The sequence below is a fragment of the Parasteatoda tepidariorum genome, chromosome 11, assembly GCF_982258835.1.
Source record: "Parasteatoda tepidariorum strain Cologne lab strain chromosome 11, Ptep-v5.0, whole genome shotgun sequence".
NCBI classification, from domain to species: Eukaryota; Metazoa; Arthropoda; class Arachnida; order Araneae; family Theridiidae; genus Parasteatoda; species Parasteatoda tepidariorum.
The window spans coordinates 62,866,334-62,887,028 of NC_141765.1; the positions used below are offsets into that span (position 1 = coordinate 62,866,334).

At 29.2% G+C, this 20,695-nt stretch overlaps 1 protein-coding gene across 2 annotated transcripts; it reads left to right on the top strand.

Annotated features, from left to right (window-relative positions):
* Nucleotides 1-8,315: 8,315 nt before the first annotated feature.
* On the top strand, nt 8,316-19,278 carry LOC122268208 (sn-1-specific diacylglycerol lipase ABHD11). 2 transcript variants are annotated; one of them, XM_016074654.5, is made up of 7 exons: nt 8,316-8,453; nt 11,152-11,234; nt 12,016-12,181; nt 12,897-13,070; nt 14,156-14,341; nt 16,352-16,551; nt 18,958-19,278. In XM_016074654.5, exons 2-7 carry the CDS (start codon nt 11,152-11,154, stop codon nt 19,088-19,090), a joined length of 942 nt encoding a protein of 313 aa, XP_015930140.2. In that variant the 5' UTR covers nt 8,316-8,453; the 3' UTR covers nt 19,091-19,278. The 2 variants fall into 2 exon arrangements, with proteins under 2 accessions (XP_015930140.2, XP_015930141.2); XM_016074655.5 differs by having other exon boundaries at nt 8,401-8,453; nt 16,352-16,496.
* The last annotated feature ends 1,417 nt before the right edge of the window (nt 19,279-20,695 follow it).

The window sequence follows — 20,695 nt, forward strand, 5'->3', positions numbered from 1 at the left end:
ATGAAAGAAATAACATGAAATAAAAATTTTTGAGGAGAAATTCTTTTTAAAAATTAGTAGTTAGTTCAATATTTCAAAAAAATTGAATTTTTTTAAACTTTTTAAAAACCCTAAGGCTTTTTTAAAAATAGACTTATTTAAAAAAAAATTTTGAAAATGTTAATTAAACATTTTAACATAAGAATTTGCATGGAATAGTAAATATATGTGATAGTTATTTATTTAGAATTTTTTTTTCAATTTAGTACCAAAAAAATGCAAAAAAGTAACATTTTTTGACTTTAAGAATCATTTAAAAAAATTCTTTTAATCACAAAGCTTATTCCATGCAAATCGTTAAAGAACATGACATTTACGCGCTATAGCGCGTAAAATACGCAAAAAATTGAAATCGGACGCAAAAAAATGATCGCTACGCGTCCCGCGGGACGCGTAAATTTTTGAAGAAAGTTTATAAATTTCCCGACTTTTTAATCTTTGATATCGAAACATTTTAATAAAATCGAAAAATTGGGACGCAAAAAATAAATCGGTATGCATCCTCGGTATAAAAAAAAAAAAAACCCTGTCTCCAGAGTTAGACCAACACATGTTAGACACACAGGTGGGAAACCAGTTCTATGACTCAAACAAAATGTTGACCATTATAGCAGGAAACATCCTACAAGACTTTCCCCCCAAACTTCTTTTCTCTGCTGAAAACAGTGACGTCATCGGAACTGAGGGACGCAGGTGTTATTGAATGGGGGGGAAATGACCGTACCGGATTTAAGTGACCTCGAATGAGCAAGTAGAAAGAAAGAGGTTGAAGGGGTGGGAAAAATTGAAGGGGTTTATTTTCAAAATATCATAGTTCACACGTAGAAGATTAGGGTTGATTGGTTATTTAATACCTACGTCATGCAATCACATTTTTAGTGGCCCCTTGCCCTTTATTTTCGAAGGAGGTACTTACGCACCGTTATATTAAGCTATATGTTACTTTTAGTTCAGTTAGAGTCAAACATTTTTAATGACCTGACCTACGCATCCAAACTTTTAATTTTGTTTTATAATTAATACATGTGCAATAATTAAACGATGCCTAAAGTACGTAACTTTAATATTAGGTGGAAAACTGAATTTAATTGGTTAGTCTACGAAAATGGTAAAATGTTTTGTGATATATGCCGCAAGGCACGAATAAAAAATGCATTCACCACTGGCTGTGAGAATTTTCAACGTAGCGCACTAGTCCGGCATATTGCTAATTGTGTTCAAGATTATTCACAAATGCGAACGGTCTATTGGATGGCTAAAGAAGAAATAGCAGAAGCTAAGTTCCCCGCATTAATTGAATTGCAGGTAAGTTTTTATTTTAATTATTAAAGAATTATAATTTACAAAAATTTTTATGTTTATACAAGTAATTAAATAACAGTCACGCAAGGGCCGTATTATACGGTTTGAGTCGTGACCACGTGTCAAATTTCTTTTTTAAATATTAACTTAAATGGTCATTTTAAGTATAAATTAGAAAAGTGTAATAGGATATATTTTATTTAATGCTATAAATATTAATTATTTTTGTATTTCCGCACCACAGGCCGTGATACGGAATTCAGCTTTCAATTATTCAAATAAGCGCCACTTTTTCTCTTTTAGGGTTTCCTTATAAAAAAAACAGAAAGATAGTTTTCAAAAATAATTAATTATAAAAGAACATAGTTTCACTATTTTGTCTTCTCTGTAATGCGTATTTTTATTAATTTTTGAGTTTTTTTTTTTGTTCGGTTTATTGATTGGGCCGGTCGTTTACAATAAATAAGAATCGAATTGTGCCATTTTGTCTTTGCTGTAATGCGTATTTGTTTTCTCCCTACGATTTCGCTATAAAACTTTGGATTTTTTTTTTTGTGGGATTTTTTAAAAAGGGCAAATCGTTTAGAATAATTAAATAATGGAATTGCGCCATTTTGTCCCCGCTGTAATGCGTATTTATTTTATAGCTACGATTTCTATATAAAACTTTGAGTTTTAATTTTGTGGGATTCGTTTTTACAATAATTAAATAAAGGAATTGCGCCATTTTGTCTTACACGTGATTTGTATTTTCATTCTCGCTAAAATTTCTCTATAAAAACTTTGAATTTTATTTTTGTGGGATTCATTAAAGGGACCGATCATTTATAATACTTAAATAAGAATGGAATCTCGCCATCTTTTCTTCTCTGTAATGCGTATGATTATTCTAGCTAAGATTTCTCTATAAAAAGTTTGAATTTTAGATTCGTGGGATTTATTGATAGGTTGATGGTTTTACCGTTTTTATCTTCGTTGTAGTGCTTATAGATTATGTGTAGATTACATCATTTAATGATTGTTTAAATAAAATAATTGATTAAAAAAACTTCTAATAGTTTTATTCCTCTAAGAAATGAATTATGTCATTTTATTTTTGTGATTAAAAAAAAGTTGTTTTTTTAAAAAAAAGTCAATAATTGGTTTGCAACTACTTATGAATTAGATTAAATTTTAATAAATTGACTACAATGAATAAGAAATTTAAAGTTAATTATTTTTTTGTACACTGCAAAATATATAATTCAATTTTAGAATTGTAATTTTTTTATTAATAGAATTTTTTTTTTCACTTACACTTAAAAAAAAATTTTATTATTTTGTTTGTTTTATATTTATTACGACACATGTTTGGATAAAATAATTTTAAAACCCCCCTTTTTTTTAAATATTCATATATATTTTTTTTATTTCAGAAAATGAATGGGGTGAATTTTCAGACTAGTACTTACCAATCTAAACAGTCTGTCTCTGATATGACATCAGCATCCGCCCAAGCTATTGAGGAACTTTTGATACAGAAATTTAAACCATCATCTTTTTTCGGAATTATTTGTGATGAGTCGTGTGACGTTTCAAATTTTAAAAAACTTATTGTGTATTTAACTTACATAGATGAAGATGGGTATGGTAAAACCGCGTTTGTGGACATAATAAAACATAAATGATGGAAAACATAAATGATGGATGATAATTAAACATAAATGATGGAAAGGCTGATACAATTGTCAATTCTTTAAAATCTACAATGGAAAAATTAAACATTGATTTAAATAAAATTGTTGGTCTTGGCACTGATGGTGCAGCAGTAATGACTGGCTGTAAAGGCGGTGTTGGTGTGCGATTAAAGACTGCTGGTGCAACGCATTTGCTGCAAATTCACTGTTCTGCTCACAGGGTTTCTTTGGCCTTGTCACAAGCAGCGAAAAATATTAAACAGACTAAAGACCTGGAGAATACTTTGCAGCAACTTTACCATTTTTTCGATGATAGTCCTGTCAGAGAATCTGTGCTACGTCAAATTTTTCAAATAAATGAAATATCGGAAATAAAATTGAAAGAACCCAAAAATGTTCGATGGCTGAGCTTGTATGAAGTGGTGAGCGCTGTAATCCAGTGCTTTGGGTCCATTGTAGAGGCACTTGAGCATATCGCCGAAAAAAAGAACGATTTAAACTCTGTAAAAACAAAAGGTTTGTTGTCAAAAATAAAGAATGCCAATTTCCCATTTTTACTTGCGATCATACTGGACGTTTTAGAGCCAGTAAAAAAATTAAATGTATTATTTCAGCATCAAAATGTGATTTTCTCTAAGGTGAATGTAATGGTATCCAGTTGTATAAGTGTTTTAGAGAATCTTAAAGGTAATAAGGGGGAGCATGAAAATAATTATATTGAAAATTGTACTAATGATGGAGATGATGTTGTTTATCAGAATATAAAACTTGGAAAGCAAACTTTAAATGAACATTTTAAGTCTAATTTTATATCTGAAGTTGTAGGTAATTTAAAGTTTCGTTTCCCAGCGGAGTCATTAGATGTATTAAAATCACTAGATTCGATGTTAAACCCGTTTAATTATCCAACGAATTCAGAGGAATTACTGAATTATGGGTCAGAAGATATTGATTTATTGATTAGAACATTTGGAGAATTGATTTCTGGTGATAAACTTAAAAATAACTTTCAGTATTTTAAACAGATCGTATTAAACTTTAAATCTATGAGTATGAAAGACTTTCTTAGAATCTTCATCAAACAGTATAGTGATGAATTTCCAGAATTTTCTAAATTAGCAAAGATAGCCTCAGTATTGCCAATTTCATCAGCTGATGCTGAGAGAGGCTTTTCAGCCATGAAAAGAATAAAGACATGTGCTCGAAATAGGATATCTGAAGGAAAACTGAAAACATTAATGATGATAAGAGCACATAAGATATTTCAGTCTTGTAAAATACGTAGAGGGGGAAGCAGTGTAAATAAGTAGAGAGGGAAGCACACTAATAAAAATATTTTACATAAATTTAGATTTTGTTTTATTTTATTTTTCTATTATATTTCAATATTAGCATATTACAGCATTATAATTGTTATAATTCATGTACTAATAATCTATTAAGTATTTTTCAGAAAGATTATATTTGTTTAAAAATTTATGTAAAGGACCCATTTTTTTTCAAAAGGACCCAGTTTTTTAAAAGTCATGGGTCCCAGGGACCCGGGATTTTGAAAGCCTAGTGTCTTCCCTACATGTATCTCAAAACACTCATAAAAAATTTTAGTCATTTCTCTGAGTCATTTTTTAAAAAGCCTTAGCATTTTGAATGCATTGAAATACCCCAAAATAGAAAGCTGAGAAAAAGGCATTTAAAGTTTTTAAACAAGAAAAAAATTTATTTAGAGAAATCGCATACGCAACTTGTATGCAAATAATTATTTACCATATATTTATATATTAATGAGTACCAAAAACAAATTTGAAAGCTTAGAGTCTATTTATAAGAAAGTTTCAGCAGTTTTTGCATACAATATAGTACCATGAAATTAAGAGTCGAAAAAATGATATTACTTCATTACAAGCAAGAATATTTAACATATTTTTACTCAAATTTTTATAGATTATACTTGATATCAGTTGTTAAAAAAAATTCAATGATTTAAATCAAATTTAATAAAACTAAAAATGTGAATTTTTAAATAAGCTTAATGTGTCTGAAAAATAATACTAAAATAAAATCAGATATTCCCACAATTCACATAATTATCTACGTAGCTTTATTCAGAAAAAAATATGAACTAGCAATGAAAATTTTATATAATCTAATTACTAAGAAATATTTTAAGATTTGTCAACAATTAAAGTATGTTATTACTTTTAATTCCATTCATAAAAATGAATAAATAAAACACAAATTGGTGCTTTGACCATTGCTCCAACGTATCAGAGCACTTCGTTGAAGTGCACTGCATGCTCGTTTTCTGCGTGGCATTTTAAAAAATATATAACAAAAAGCAACAAATAAAAATATAACTAACTATTTAACAAAATAAATAACGAAACGATAACAAAAAAGTATTCAAATATGTCCTTGAAAAAGACTGTCGTTCTAAAAAAACGTTGATAACCAGCTAGAAGCACTCTAAAGAACAAAATAATCAATTAGATGTGTACACTGCATATGAAAAATATCACTTGGTAATTTGCTTTAGCTTATAGCTTTTATCTACTAAAATCAAAACTGATTTATGGCATATTTTTGTTGCTAAAAACGCAGGCATTGAATGTTTGTTTACATTGAGCCACGCCCCCTTTGACAGCTGTGTAGTGACAATAACTATTAAAAAATGTCATAACTTCTTTTAAAATCAAAGTATCGCTCTGAAATTTTGTGCGCATACTTAAAAATGTTCAATTTTTCAAAAAATGCAATAAAAAAAATATCGAAATTTTGGTCGAAAATTAAGTACTGTGCCGCCTTAAGACCAAAAATGTTGGTAACTACTTAAGACAAAAAATGGTGTAGTGAAACTATACAGATATACCTTAGTGTAATCAAACCCCAAAGATAGTTCTTGCTGTAGTAAAACACCAAGATTGTTTCTTTACATTACTTTTGAAGTTAAATAGTTGCCTCTATTTTTGGTGCTCACTAACTCGAGAATGTTTAATAGCAGTAAGATGTAAGACTTAAGAGTCAGCAAATTTGTTTTTACTAAACAATCTAAAGTAAGAACAATTATTTCGGGATGCATATACCAACTAATTCTTAAATAAAATTAGTTTGTAAATCAAGCATCTTCCCAGCAGAGAAGTAAGTAAATTCAAACTAGGTTCAAAAAAATAGAATTTGATAAAAATTAAATATTGAAAAATTATTTATTTTAATTGACGTGGCATATAAATTAAAACAGAATTATGCTTTCGACATAACTAAAAACAAGTATGCATTGTGTAACCATAACTTCTAACTTTCTTAGATGTATTTATAACAACGAGCAAGATGATTAAATCTCACACCACTCCGTGCGTGATTGTAAACAATCTACGCTGTAAAAAAAAAACAAAGTATATCTTAACACCAGAAATGTTTGCAACTATTTTATTCCAAAAAGATACAGTGAAACAAGCAGCAATTCTTGACTTAATTAAATATCGAGGGCAGTTCTTGGTGTCTTTAAAAATCAGGAATGTTCCATTATACTTTTTTCTATGTCAAGTAGTTGCCACCCTTTTACGTGTTTAGAAACACAAATAGTTTTAATGAAAATAAGATATAATTCACATAAAAGCTAATAAAGCTATTTTTATGATTCAATTTACAGTAAAAACAATTAATTTATAATGCATAACACACAACAATTCTTGAAATAAAATTAGTTTCTAACTCAAGCATCTGAACAGAGCAGGAAGAACACTAAATCAAATCCGAATTCGGCTTAATAGAACTGAAGCAAATAGAAGTTATAGTTTAATAGAAGAAGGGTTTAAAGTAGTTTAAATGATTAATATACATACATGTAAATTTTCTTATGAAATCATAATTATATTTATTACTCAACTAAAAACATACATATATTTTTATAAGAATAAAGTTCTATTTGTGTAGAACTTACAACTTCTCATTATAAATAGCATACAATCTATCATTGCCAGTTGATGTCTTCCAAACGTACTCATAGGTATTACTTGGTATTTCGGTAGCTAGTTTATTTCCTGAATGGTGTAAATGTGTGTGAGCTTGGTGTAAGCATTCTTCATTACTCGTGTTTAGATCCCTTAAGGAGTGTACGAACTCTTGATTTGGTGTTAGCCCCTTAACGATCGGTTAATTTTCAAGAAAACGGTCATAAGAGCGCCTTTTTTTTCGCTTTTGTATTTGTATTACGTATTTGATTAGTGCAGACACCTAGTTTAAAATAAACTAACTAGCTACAATAAAACTAAAAATATCCTGGTACTGCCATCTTATGTAAAATGAGAAATAAAATGTTTTCCGTCCAAAAGAAATGAATTAGTTTTATTCTTATTGGCGCGTTACTACTGATCGCTCCAGCCCGTCAGTATCACGGGAGCGAGAAATAGAGGGCGAAAATTCACCCCGTCAGTTTCACGGGAGTGAGAAGGAAGGGGTTAACTGGAAATAAATTGTTTTTCCACACAGAAATTTTGCGCATAAATGTATGATCAACTGTGCTAATTTCGCTGAAGTTCATAACAATTACAGGCACTGGACGGTTTTTTTTATAGAGAAATGAGCTGACTGCAAAAATTAACGGTCAACTCAACTAATTTTGATGGATGGAATCCATTACAACTGAAGGTACTAAGCTTTCTCAAAGAGGGAAGCTGGCCGTATAAAATACCGGGCAGCTATTTGAATTTTAAGGAAATTTCTAAGAGTATTCCAAAAATGTTTACGTAATTCATAATTATGAAGTGAACGTGTCATACACCAGGTAAGCGTAACTCTTATCGTTCAGAACCCCATTGGATAAGGCTTATTCAATTCTAGTTTCATTAAAAATTCTTGAAATATTTTTCTTGTATAAAGAAGAAAGCGTTAGAATAAAAGGATATTTATCAATTTCAAATAAATTCCGATATATCAACTAATTTTAATGTATCGATTATCAATCACTGATGCATTCTATATATAATCAAATACCATTAATAAGTAAATTATTAATTATTTCTTATTAGATATTGAAATTGTTTAATGCTTAGAAAGGGAAAAGCTTTTAGTTATAGCTATATAATTATCATGCTCAGTTTAAGAGTAAGAATTATATAAATCATTTTATAATTCGTAATATTTTGACATGAAATACGCAAAACAAATGTATTGTAATATTTAATAATTTCCTGTCAAAATTAGGTGAGGTTACAAACAGTGAGGCAAACAAACTAATCTTAAGGAAGGAGGAAAATATGGAAGGAAATCTTTTGTTATCTTCCCTTGACCTTTCGTGTATTAATCGGACAACTGCCTGAAAAATAGAAAAGATGAGTATATTATTGAAACAAGAATCTATATAAATATCGATTGTTCGCAACGGTATGGAAACTATAACCAAGAAAGCTAGAAAGATTATTATTCAATCGACTGCTCTTGGTAAGTGCAGTTTTTTCTAACTTCTCTGATCAAATGCATTTTAATATTACTCGTTCATGATCAATGCATGCATTTACATTGAAATCACATTTAAATTAGATTTTTGGTTCGAACTAATTCCCAGAAAGCTGAAAGGTTTTTTTTTCACTTATCGCAAATTAGAACAATATAAATTTTTCGAATCTTTCTAGTGTGAGTTAAACATTTCAGAGACAAAAAATCGCGAAATTTTAGTCATATATATCAGTTTTTGCCTTATCAATGATAAACGATGAATCGGGCTAAAATTTTCGAAAGCGCCAACATTAAGGAGCAGTAAATTCCGCGTTGAGTGATAAAATTAAATATAAAATTTAATTGAATAGTTTGGTCGGAATTATTAGTCATAAAGTTTGCGAAGTTTTTAGCTTCTAATGAAAAAGGCGTTATGATCGCTTTCAATCGTTTGTGATTCAAAACTGACATATAAAAAGCGTATAATATGAAAAATTTTGAGATATGAAAATTTTTTTATTACTAATAAACCGTTACAAACCAAAATCTGGAGAATGTCAGCTTTAACAAGTGAATGTGAAAAATCACATAGTCGCTATTGAGAATGTCCGAAATATATGCTATTTCTAAAAAGCAATGTTCTTTTTAAAATTTGTTTATTTTACCAGAGGTGACAGTCTTTATGGGTCAAGCTAAAAGGTAACGTGTTTCCTCAGCAATAAATTTTTTTTAAACTTCAATTGAAATTGCAAAAAAACCTAAAACCTTTGTTCTACTAATGCTACTTTTACATTGCGGACAAGCTATGGCCCCCTACATGTTTTTATCCATTATATATCCATTATAATCCACATTAATGCACAAAATGACAATTTTATATGAGGCATTATGAAAAAAAAATATTTCCATTTTTGAATTTCAAAACTTATTAAGGAAAAAAAATTTAACCTGCTATCACTACTCAAACTTGCGAAAGTTTCATACAGTTTTCCTAACACCAGGATATTTTTTTATTTATCTGATATACATTTATTTGATATATATATATTATTGTTAAATGCGTCTCTTAACTAAATTCATTGATAGTTCTTTCTGATTCGATACTGCATAATTTAAATTTTATTTTCAAGTTGAAAAATTTATTTGACTTTAATAAAATATGATATGTACGATAAATATTCGATAAATATATTTTATCATCTAACTGCCCTAAATTCAAATTAAGAAACAAACGAGATTTACGTTCGTAGTCCACGTAACGATATTAAGCGGTGCTATAAATTGTGTTTGCTCTAAAATAGTAAAAGGAGGAAAAAGAAGAAACAAAATAAAATATTAGCAAGGAAAATATTAGCAATATAAAATATTAGCCCAAATCGAATGGAAAATTTATTTTACATTTCCTTCTGTAATGAACTTTCTTTAAGCAAAATATCAATACAGTGTAAAATTTGTCAGTTTAATATCAGCTTCTTCATTAATCTATATTATGAACACAATTTATGTTTCGCAAATTCATGACTTTCTAGGACGGAATTCAGCTAAATTTTCGCAATTACGATGGTCAAATTTTGCCAATCAAGTGCCCGTATTTTTACTGATCGCAAAATGCGGTATCTTTACAAAATACAGGCTTTTGATTGGCTAAATTGAGATATCATAATTGCGAAATTTTAGCTGAATTCCACCCTAATGTCAGCAAGGATATGAAATTTTTGCAGCTAGATGACAAAGTCAACAATCAGAAAACTCCATTCGGCATGATGGACGTAGAATTGTCAGAAAATCAATAAAATGGACAGAACGACATTTCGTTTGTCATTAGAAGCTATTTTAGGATATATTCAATTTTCCTGTTATTTATAATGAGATGAAAAATTTAAATGCCTCCATAAAGCTCTGTTCTGCTTTACTGAAGTAGTGAAGCAGGGAGGGGGGGGCAAAGAAGTTTTTGTCCCGGGTCCCAATTAGGCTATGTCGGGCCCTGCTTCTTCCACCTCAGCTCTTCTTAATAAAACGTGGAGAACCAAATTGAACAATGAAACAATATAGCAGTTTTATTACCCAGAAATCTGGAAAAACAGCATTACGTTTAGCTTTGATTTTCTGCTATGAGTAGAAATGATTTATGGTTATCTATGGGTAGAAATGGTCGTTATTTTATAAGAGAGTAAGCCTTGGAGAGCAAACTTTTTAGCTCCAGAATTTTCACACTTCTATTTTTTTATTATTTTGTCACACACTTCCCCATTTAATGCTTTCACACTTATATATTTAATGTGTTTTTCATCAGAAGTGGAAAATGCGACTTATTTTGCGAGTACTGATTCTGCCCAGACCAATCAATTAGAATTATTGTTTAAGTATACCATTCGAGATGGAATTTACTGCTCTTTAATTTTGGTGTGTTCAAATGTTCGCACCCGCTGCGTCGCTCAGCTCATAATGATGACGTTCATAATGGCTAAAAAAATTTAAAAATATCCTAAATTTTTGCAGTTTTTTATTTCTCAAAACCATTGCCCACCTCAGACATTTTATTTGAGTTGACCAAAGAGAAATAAAATCATTTGTAGTTGTCTAAAAATTAGTTCAAGGCACGGCGTTTTTTCAATCTAATACTGTATAAACAGACAGATAACGTATAAGCGTTATTCTTAATATTCTTAATTTTTCAACATTTCGTTTGATTTTTCATTTCTAGATGAAAATGAAGCCACTTAAAGCTATTTTGTGCTTGACAGTGTTACTGGAAATAAGCAACTGCGTGTTTTCAGAACCATTACGGTAAGTAACTAAAAATTTTCTTATTAATTTTACAATTTTAATTTAAATTATGAAATCAATAGTTGATTCCCTTCATTCTCTATTTACGCTTCTACTTTCATATTCTATAATCTGGAAAACTTGTTACGAAAGCATTTTAAATAATTTCAGATAATTTGAAAGATGCGTGTAAGTACATTTGAATTCACTATTCGCTTTATATATTTTGATTTTTATTCTGCATTTTGTTGAATATTTATTTTCTGTAATTGCTTGATTGTTTTCTTTTGCATTTTTTCTTATTTTGCATTTTTGGCTTAATAAATTCTATTTTTGTTTCAATTTTTTTGGTGCTCCTCACACTATTGCATTGAAATGTTTTGCTCTGGCCATATTAATACTAAATTAGAAAGCACTATTTTTTTCATGTGTAATTGTGTGAGCTGTTTACGAAATTATATCTTTTCTTTATTTTATTTTATTTTATTTTCCAATTATTGTTTATTTTTTACTTTTTAAGTTTTAAAATTTTTTTATATTTTTGAATATTTTTAAAAACATTTTTTAATTTTCTTCCTCTCCTTTAGAAAACCTTTACATTTTTTCCCTTGTTTTCTGTTTATTTTGAACTAATTTTATGAGTTCTATGTACTTGCAGCTTATGCGTAGTAAATAAAACTTATTATTTTTCTCAATTTTCCTCGCATATATATATATATATATATATATATATATATATATATATATATACATTCGGGGCAATGTTATTGAAACTTATTATGTTTCTTAATTTTTTCTTTAGAACGAACACAACTGAGCCACTCCACTTGGCACATACATGTTTAAGAATTACATTAAATGGTCAAAAAGATGACCGAGCACCAATTCTCTTAGTGCATGGTTTTTTGGGATTTCAGGGAATGTATATGGATTTAATGCATGATCTCGCATTAAAAACAGCTAGAAAAGTAAGTTGTAAAAACAACAGGGATTGAAAATTTTATTGCTTAACGCCCCCAGGTCATGTAAAATTTTCGTTTTCATGTAAAAAAATTCAGTATGTACTATAAATATACATAATTACGGAATTTTTTATAAATATTGATTAAGCAACTCTCTAACATCTTGATGAATTTCTGCATGGACTTTAGTAAAGACATGATCACTCTCATTATTTAAATTTTTCTGCTTTTGACTTCTTATATAGCTTCACGAAAAATTAAGAGATTATTGATTTAAATTTTCTATGAACTTTTGATGAATTCTTTATCTTTTTAAATTTGATTAACCTCTATTTTCTTTTCATTCATGGTCTTACTCATTCTTTCGATAACCGTTAAAATGATTTTTTACAGCAATATCAAGCTAAACCTAACCATAGTCCAATACCACATCATAGTCATTTTAACGAAACAGAAACTTGCGTTGATTAAACAAGGCAGTCAGTGTAAATTTTATGAAGAAACTGAAAGGTTACCGCTACTGAAAAAAAACGTAACTACTTTTTGAAAAAAATTTTAATTTTGTAGCTTATACTTAAACTTGGGCATACTGAAATAATGTTGTTGAAAAAGCAAATGTTTCACACGAACTTATTCGGTCTTATTTTAGCTTCATTTACTTTGAAATTTTATTTCATACCTTGAACTGCATCCTGATATTCATGAAATGTAAAATTTTTAGGTATGTACCGTTGACTTGCGTAATCATGGAGACAGCCCATGGAGCAATGATACAGATCTTAAAGCTATGGCTTCAGACTTACCTCTTTTAATGAAAACACTTGATACAGATAAACTAGTTATACTTGGCCATAGCTTGGGAGGAAAGATTGCTGTCGATTTTACTCTAACATACGTAAGATGTATTTTTAATATTTTTGTCACTCTATGTTTATTTATTTATTTATTATTATTTATTTTTTTTGTAAAAATCATGTATGGGTGTGATTCGACACTCTTTTGTCAGAGGAAATAAAAAATTCCACGTTATTCTATAATGACCATCTTAGTGCAGAGAATTGTCTTAAGTCTGAAATATACAAATATTTAAAATGTATATAAAAAATGCTTTACTTCTTTGATTTATTTTATTACTGTGGTGTTGAACAGTCAACCCAATTCCAAGCTTACGACTATCGATCTTCAACTCCTCCGTAGTCTTGTAATTTTGAGCCAAACTTAGAAGATGAGGGCACTCCTGGATCAAGCATTGGAACAGACTAGCCTTCCTGGAGGAATTTTTGAGGGAACAAACCTGTATTTGCGTTGCTCGAAGAACGAAACCACGAAAACCTCCCACTGTTAGCCCGACGGCAAAGAGATTCTAACCTATGACTACGACTGAGGATATTTTCTCGCCAGCACTATGGTCGGTACGAGCTGGGAGCAGAAACCATACCTACCAGCCATTTCTGGGATTCAAACCTGGGTTACCTCATTGGGAGGCAAATGCTCTATCTCCTGAGCCACTGCTGCTTTTTACTTGTTGGAAGAAATTCCCAAATAGGTGACATTTTTTATATTTCACTATCCAGATAAAAATCATTACATTACACTGTTTTTCGAAGATCTTTAAGCAAGGAAAAAAAAGGCCATGGTTTAAACTCCTTACACTTGAGGCAAAGCTATAATTTTGAACCATATACACCATCTTGTTGAAAAGAATAATTACTTTTAGAGACAGGTACTATAATCTAGATCAAGCAAATTGATAGAATCAAAACTATGAGCTTTGTATTAAGAAAACTACGTTATCTGATTTGTTTTCATTGAAAGGCTCTGTAAATTTAATTTGTATACTTGCTTTAGTGCATTTATAAACGAAACTTGATATTCGAATAATTTTATGCTCGTAAATATGTATACTTACTTTATTTTGGCCATCAATCATTAATTTATACATTGATTAAGTTTGACTATGTGTATATTTCTTATAAAAAGCCAGAAAAGGTAGAGAAGCTAATCGTGGAAGATATGCGACCGAATGGCCTCAGTGAAGAAGTTCAAAAGCGGTATGGTGGAAATTTGGATTATTTACGAGATGCTTTAAGACTCATTCCTGAAGGTGCAAATGAAGATAAAGCCAAAAAAAGAATTGCGAGTTTTTATAACTCTTTATTGAAATTGGTAAGCAAACCATATATTTTTTCCTTTCAAAAAAAGTTTATATATTATTATTAAACCGTGACGAACCAAAATCTGGAGAATCACATAGTCGCTAATGAGAATGTCCGAAATATATGCTATTTCAAATTTGAAATTAATTTTTTAATGTAAAATATAAAAAACAATTCTAAACAGCGTTATGACTAAGCCGGAGAGGCAATTCGAAATTTTTTTTTAAAGATAACTTTTCCAAAATCGAGTTAAGGGCGTCGTTATCAGTATCGCATGGGACGAAAAAATGCCTTCCGCCGACGCTGTCCACTGCTAATGATGAATGCTAATGTTCGCTATTGCATATTCTTTTCTGGGTGCTTAGTTTTTCCTATTAATCTGCGTCTTCACTGTGATTGCCTTGTCATGATAGTCATTTTGAATTAAGGAGTTGTTTTGATATCATCATCCTTATGATCTGTGTCTTATTCCTCATTTACTGTCTAATGAAGCTTTGATTTTCGTAGTTAAATTTGCCTCCAGAAGCACAAATAAGGCATATTAATCACAGTCAATGCACTCATGATTTCTGTATTTTTGTTTTAGATAAAATATATTATGAGCCATTGCACCAGTGCAGAAAAGGTCTCATCCCAAATTTTGCATGCCTAAATCTCCTTAAATTAATCAAAAAGTGCAATATTCAGAATTATTAATTGACTTAAAACACATTTTGGCAAACAAGCTTCCAAATTTAAAGTTTAAAAAATATTTTTTTAATTTAAATAATTTTATTTTCTGATTTTAATTTTAAATTTTTGTGGGGTGCTGAAGTATGATTTTACCTCATTCAGGACGTAGTTTATGGCTTGTTTAGTTTGTAGAAAGAAAGAGAAAGAATTTCAGAGGGTAAAAGAAATTTTTTAACCAATCTAAAGAAATTAATAAACTTATTGTAATATTTTAATGCCTAACACTTTCAAGCCATATTGTCGTAAAATCATATGCTGTTAGATATTTTTTATCATAAATAACCTTTAAAGCGAAAATATACTAAAAAAATGCACCAAAAAATATTAATTAACAGTGTTTTAATAAGGTCTTTTGAAAAGTAAAATAAAAGGCAATAGTCGTATGCCTAAAGTTTCAGGCAAGACTATAGTTTTTGATAATTTTAACTATTAAACCATCTTACCGTAAAGCATTATATGGGCTTCTTGAGAGACAAATAACTTAAATATTTTTAAAAATTATTCAACTTTTAAATAGGGCAAACAATCATGAATAATTGTTGAAACACCACAGCAGTTATGAAAATAGCGTATTATTCGCAAAAAAGCGTTATTTAGTTGGATGATTGAGCTTTCGAAAAACATCCTTGTATTGCATTAATGACACAATTTGTATCTTAAAAACGGTAAGGATAATGTTTCTCTTTCATAAAATTTTATTTTATTTAAATTGATAGATGCAAATTTTATTGGGTAAAGAGCCATAACAAAATCTCATAACTGCATCGATTTCTTTATAAATGATCCACGATCCAAATTAATAATTTAATAACGAATGCATTTATTAAGAACTTTATTAGTGACTTCATGATGCTGAATACCTTTACCCTTAGTATTAAAAACGTACTTTTTCGAAGCATTGTCTAAAAATAGGAAAGGTACGTACTTTAGTACGTAGATAAGTACGTTAAAAACGTACTTTTTTAGAAATATTGTCTATAAATAGGAAAGGTAGGGTAAGAGAAAAAATCCATCTTCCAGTCAGACTCTGTTTTTAATATTTCTACCCTAACTTACTAAATATCGATTCGTCAGATTTAGAATTTATTTTTTAATTACTTAAATATTAATTTGAATATGTTTGTTTGTATTAATTCCTTTTTGATAAGTATTTTAAAAATCAGATTAAAGATTTCCCTGAATGAAATTCGAGAACATTATTGATTGAAAACAGATTTATATTTAATTTGTTAGGCTAAATTATAAGAGGATAATATTAGAAAAACTAATTTCCATAAATTATATTTAGATGGATAAGACTCTAAGTTACGATGAGAAGTTCGTTGATTACATTCCAATAAAATTCTCAGACAGCAAATGGAAATGGAAAGCAAACCTTGATGTTCTTGACAAACTCCAGGCAGATCCTGTAAAACATCTGACTATTATTGGTGGTAAATATGAAAAGCCAGCTCTTTTCATTTATGGAGAACAGTCTGTGTTCAAAGTGTAAGAGTTTGGTTTTGTATGCTCTCAACTACAAAGTGTTCCGCATTTACATACTTAATATATATTTTCAAAATCTTCCAATGTAATATGATAATAAATAATATTTATTGAATTATTATTATTATTTTTATCAAATTTATCATTATCCAAATCAATTAATTTAAAAGTGGTATAGAAATGTTAAAATTAAACTTACCATACTCAGAGATTCGTAGCTCTACAACGGGTCTTAATTAAACTTCAAATGTATGTTGCGTAGACGTATAGGTTTCCATCGAAATATAATAATTTGATATTTTGGCAGCAGGATTCATTACAATAAAATAAAAAGAAAGCTTACTGTTCATCAGTTAGAAACTCAAGAAATTGCAAAATATTTTAATCAATTATAACTTAGTGTGATTTATTTGCTTTACCTGTTGGCCAAGACCAACAATATTCTTAAAGCATACCACCGTGTTTTCAACATTTATATTCACATATTAGTAATACAACGGCGTCTGTTGACAATTTCAAACTATTTTCTAAATAGAAGTCTTGAGCACGTGATTCAGATATGATGTATTTAACACTATATTGCCCAAGGAAGTCATTTTGACTGCTTTTTAACTGCTTTTTCATTTGCAAAAAATGTACAAATAATAATGCATAAATTATTTTTTTGTCAAGTGAAGTAATTTTTGTTTACTGCTGATATTTACTAATAACTTGTTATAAAACTGTAAATAATATAAAAAATATTAAAAATTAATTAAGCAAATTTCTTTACACATTAGTTATTCTTGCAGAATGCAGTCATTTTGACTGCAATACAGGTATACACTAAGTTTCAGTCTTTCTAATGTTAAAGAAGCATACGGAAGCGTTATGTAGAACTGGAGCTTCGAATCCCTGAGTGTCATTAATTTCGCTTTAAACCAACCTATATTAAAATCGTCAAAAACAATTTAATTTGTCTCATGGCTCTGCAAAACAGTTCTTAACGAGTAAATTAACGCCTTCATCTTTATCTAACAATAAGCTGATTCTTGAAGATTTCAATTTCTTCTTTGATCTGATTGACATCGCTAGTGATAAATCAGAATTTACTAATGTGCTTTTCCCCACTTAGACAGTAATGTTCCTTCCAAACTTTTTTTTATAACCAAGTTTAAAAATGATTTCTAAAATTTATCTAAAACTCTTTAATTACAGAGCACAATTACACAGCACTTGAAAAACGCAGCATACTAACTTTAATTCTTAGGATAATTTTCATTTTATTCGACAAATAAAAAAAAAAGATTAACGCAATTTTCAATCTACAGGAATTGTCAAAAAGTCATGCTTGATTAACTCAAAAATTGCAAGTCTGATCAAAGCAATTCTAACTACAGCAATTCCGAATAAGCGAATGCCTCGTGAAAAATTTTCAAAAATTTAAATTCTAAGTGAGAATAAGGTTCTTGTAATGTACCATGAAGAGATTATAACCTCACTAAAAGTAAAAAATATCTTGTATTTTATATATCCTGAATGCAAAAATTCTAAATTTAATTTAAATAAAAATAATTTTAATTTCCAAAAATCTCTATTTTATTTCAAATAGAAATATAATTTTTAGTCCATTTGTATCATTTTTTCGAAGCTGGGTGTTGTTGCTGCATCCAAAAATCATGTTGATTTCCCTCAGAAACTATGGAAATTAGTATACTCGTAATCAGAGCACTAAAACATAGAGAGTATAAATACACTCCTGCACTCACAGAAAAATGATTTTAAAATTTATTATTATAATTATTTTTATCTAATTTTATTTGAATCTTCACTACTTACCAATTATATCAAAAGCAACCTCCCATCAAAAGCAACGAACCCAAAATTTATTATTATAATTATTTTTATCTTATTTTATTTGAATCTTCACTACTTACCAATTACATCAAAAGCAACCTCCCATCAAAGGCAACCAACCCAAAATTTATTATTATAATTGTTTTTATCTAATTTTAATTGAATCTCCACTACTTACCAATTGCATCGAAAACAACCTCCCTAAACTGGCTGCACTAAAGTAGATTTCCATCAAGCTCAAATGCGAATAAAACTTCGACCGCCTTGATTATATACCTTGGGAGATCGATCTTTTAAGGGTGTTTCTTAAATCAACTTCAAATAAACCTCAAATCAACCTTGACGCCTCAAAACAACCTCATATAAACCTCACAAATACCTTTAATTTTTGTAAGGATCTATACGCCTTTATTTCTCGCTAATTTCACGTGTAATCTCCTCTCATTCTGCTATTTGGACTCTATGTTAGTGCAGCAAATTTTAATGGCCAGAAATGCACATTTTTCTGTGTACAAAATAGTTCTGTTCACAAATTTATTTTATATGTGCTAATTTTTGTTCGTTATTTTTTAGTGGTGACGTTAAAGAGGAGATTCTTGAACTTTTTCCAAACGCCCAGTTATATTCAGTAAAAGGTGGCCACCATGCTATAAATGGATATCCTGAATACAGAAATGAAGTCATAAACTTTATCAATGCAGAATGATGAAAAGATGTGGAAAAAAATATAACTCAAAGTAAAGCACAAAACTACGTAATAACTACAAAAAGGTCATAAATACATTATTGACATTGATTCTATAGACTTGTTCCTTTCAACCATATCAGTTTCATGTAAAACAGGAATAATAAAAGAATGTCCTTAACTGAATAAATAATCTGATTCTAATATTATTGTTATTGAAAGCTTATTTGTTTCAACAACCACACTTCAGCAACAACTCCATTATTACTTACAAATTTTACTAGTATAGATTCAATGATTTCTCAGATCAATTAAAAATTAATATTTTATAAATTATTAGGATTTTTTTAAAATAATAATTGAATCTAGAAAAAAGGCATCAACATTTCGCAATTGTTGGTGCAAATTTGTCTGATGTTAGTAAAGCTTAAATCTCAGATGTTAATAAAGTTTCAACATCATATGGTGATAATGCTGCAACATTAGATGTTGTATCTCTTCAAGTGATGTTGCTAATGCTTCGGCATCACATGTTAATTATGCTTCAATATCAGATGTTGAAAATAGTTCAACAACAAATTACTTCAAAATTGAACGATAATAGTGATTGCCGTGTGCCAGTAGGACTTATGAAAAAGTCGTGTAATCTTAAGAATATGTAGATAGCGAAAAATGAAAGAAACACCGCAATGTGTAACATTTTAATTCTTGCCATAAAATATTGCATTTTTCAGGAAAAAATAAGCCTTTTCACAAATAAAAAAATTTCTGTTAAATTTTATTAGACGCGTGTGTATTTGGTTAATCCAAAATCATAAAAAGTAGGGGAGAGTGGGGTCAATTGTAGCAGGGTACGATTGTAACAGAGCAAAAATTTCGAGTGTCGGGTTCTAGATCTGGTTCCTAGGTGGCACACAGGGTGTATTTAATAAATCTACATTTACACCCCTGCTGGCAACCATTTTTATGTACTTTTGAAAGAGTTACATAACAAAAGATATTTTCACGCTACGTAAGTACTTTTTTTGGTATTAGAATATTATATTGTAACAAAGTAATTTTGTTTAAACAAATAAAAATTATTAACCGAATATGTAAGTGGACACCTTAATTAACATTTCAAAAAAAATATTAGTTTTGTTAATTAACTAGCATTGTTTTTAACAAATGAAGCTGAAATGGCGTCTTGGGGACGAATGTAACAATAAGTAAAGGGAAGATTGTAACAGCTGAAAATAAGTAATCTTATGTTTAAAAACCATTACTTGACTCTTTAAGAACCACCAATAGTTTCCTACATCATTTATATTATGTTGCAAGTGCATTATTTTATTTGTCACTTTTCACAGCATAAATTAAAATTTTTAACCCCTTAAGGTTAAAAGTTTAACCCTTTAGGTCTCTGCTCATTATTATTTTTACTCCTAAAATATCACTACTATTTTGATCAATAAAAAAATATATCACAACTATGATAATATGTATAATTAACTATGTTTAAGTTGAATTTATGAACTGTTACAATTGACCCCGTTAGTGGGGACAATTGTAACAAGTGTACGACTGTCAAAATTTGTTAATAACTAATATAATAACATTTAAAATGAGGTATTTATTTTTTTTCCT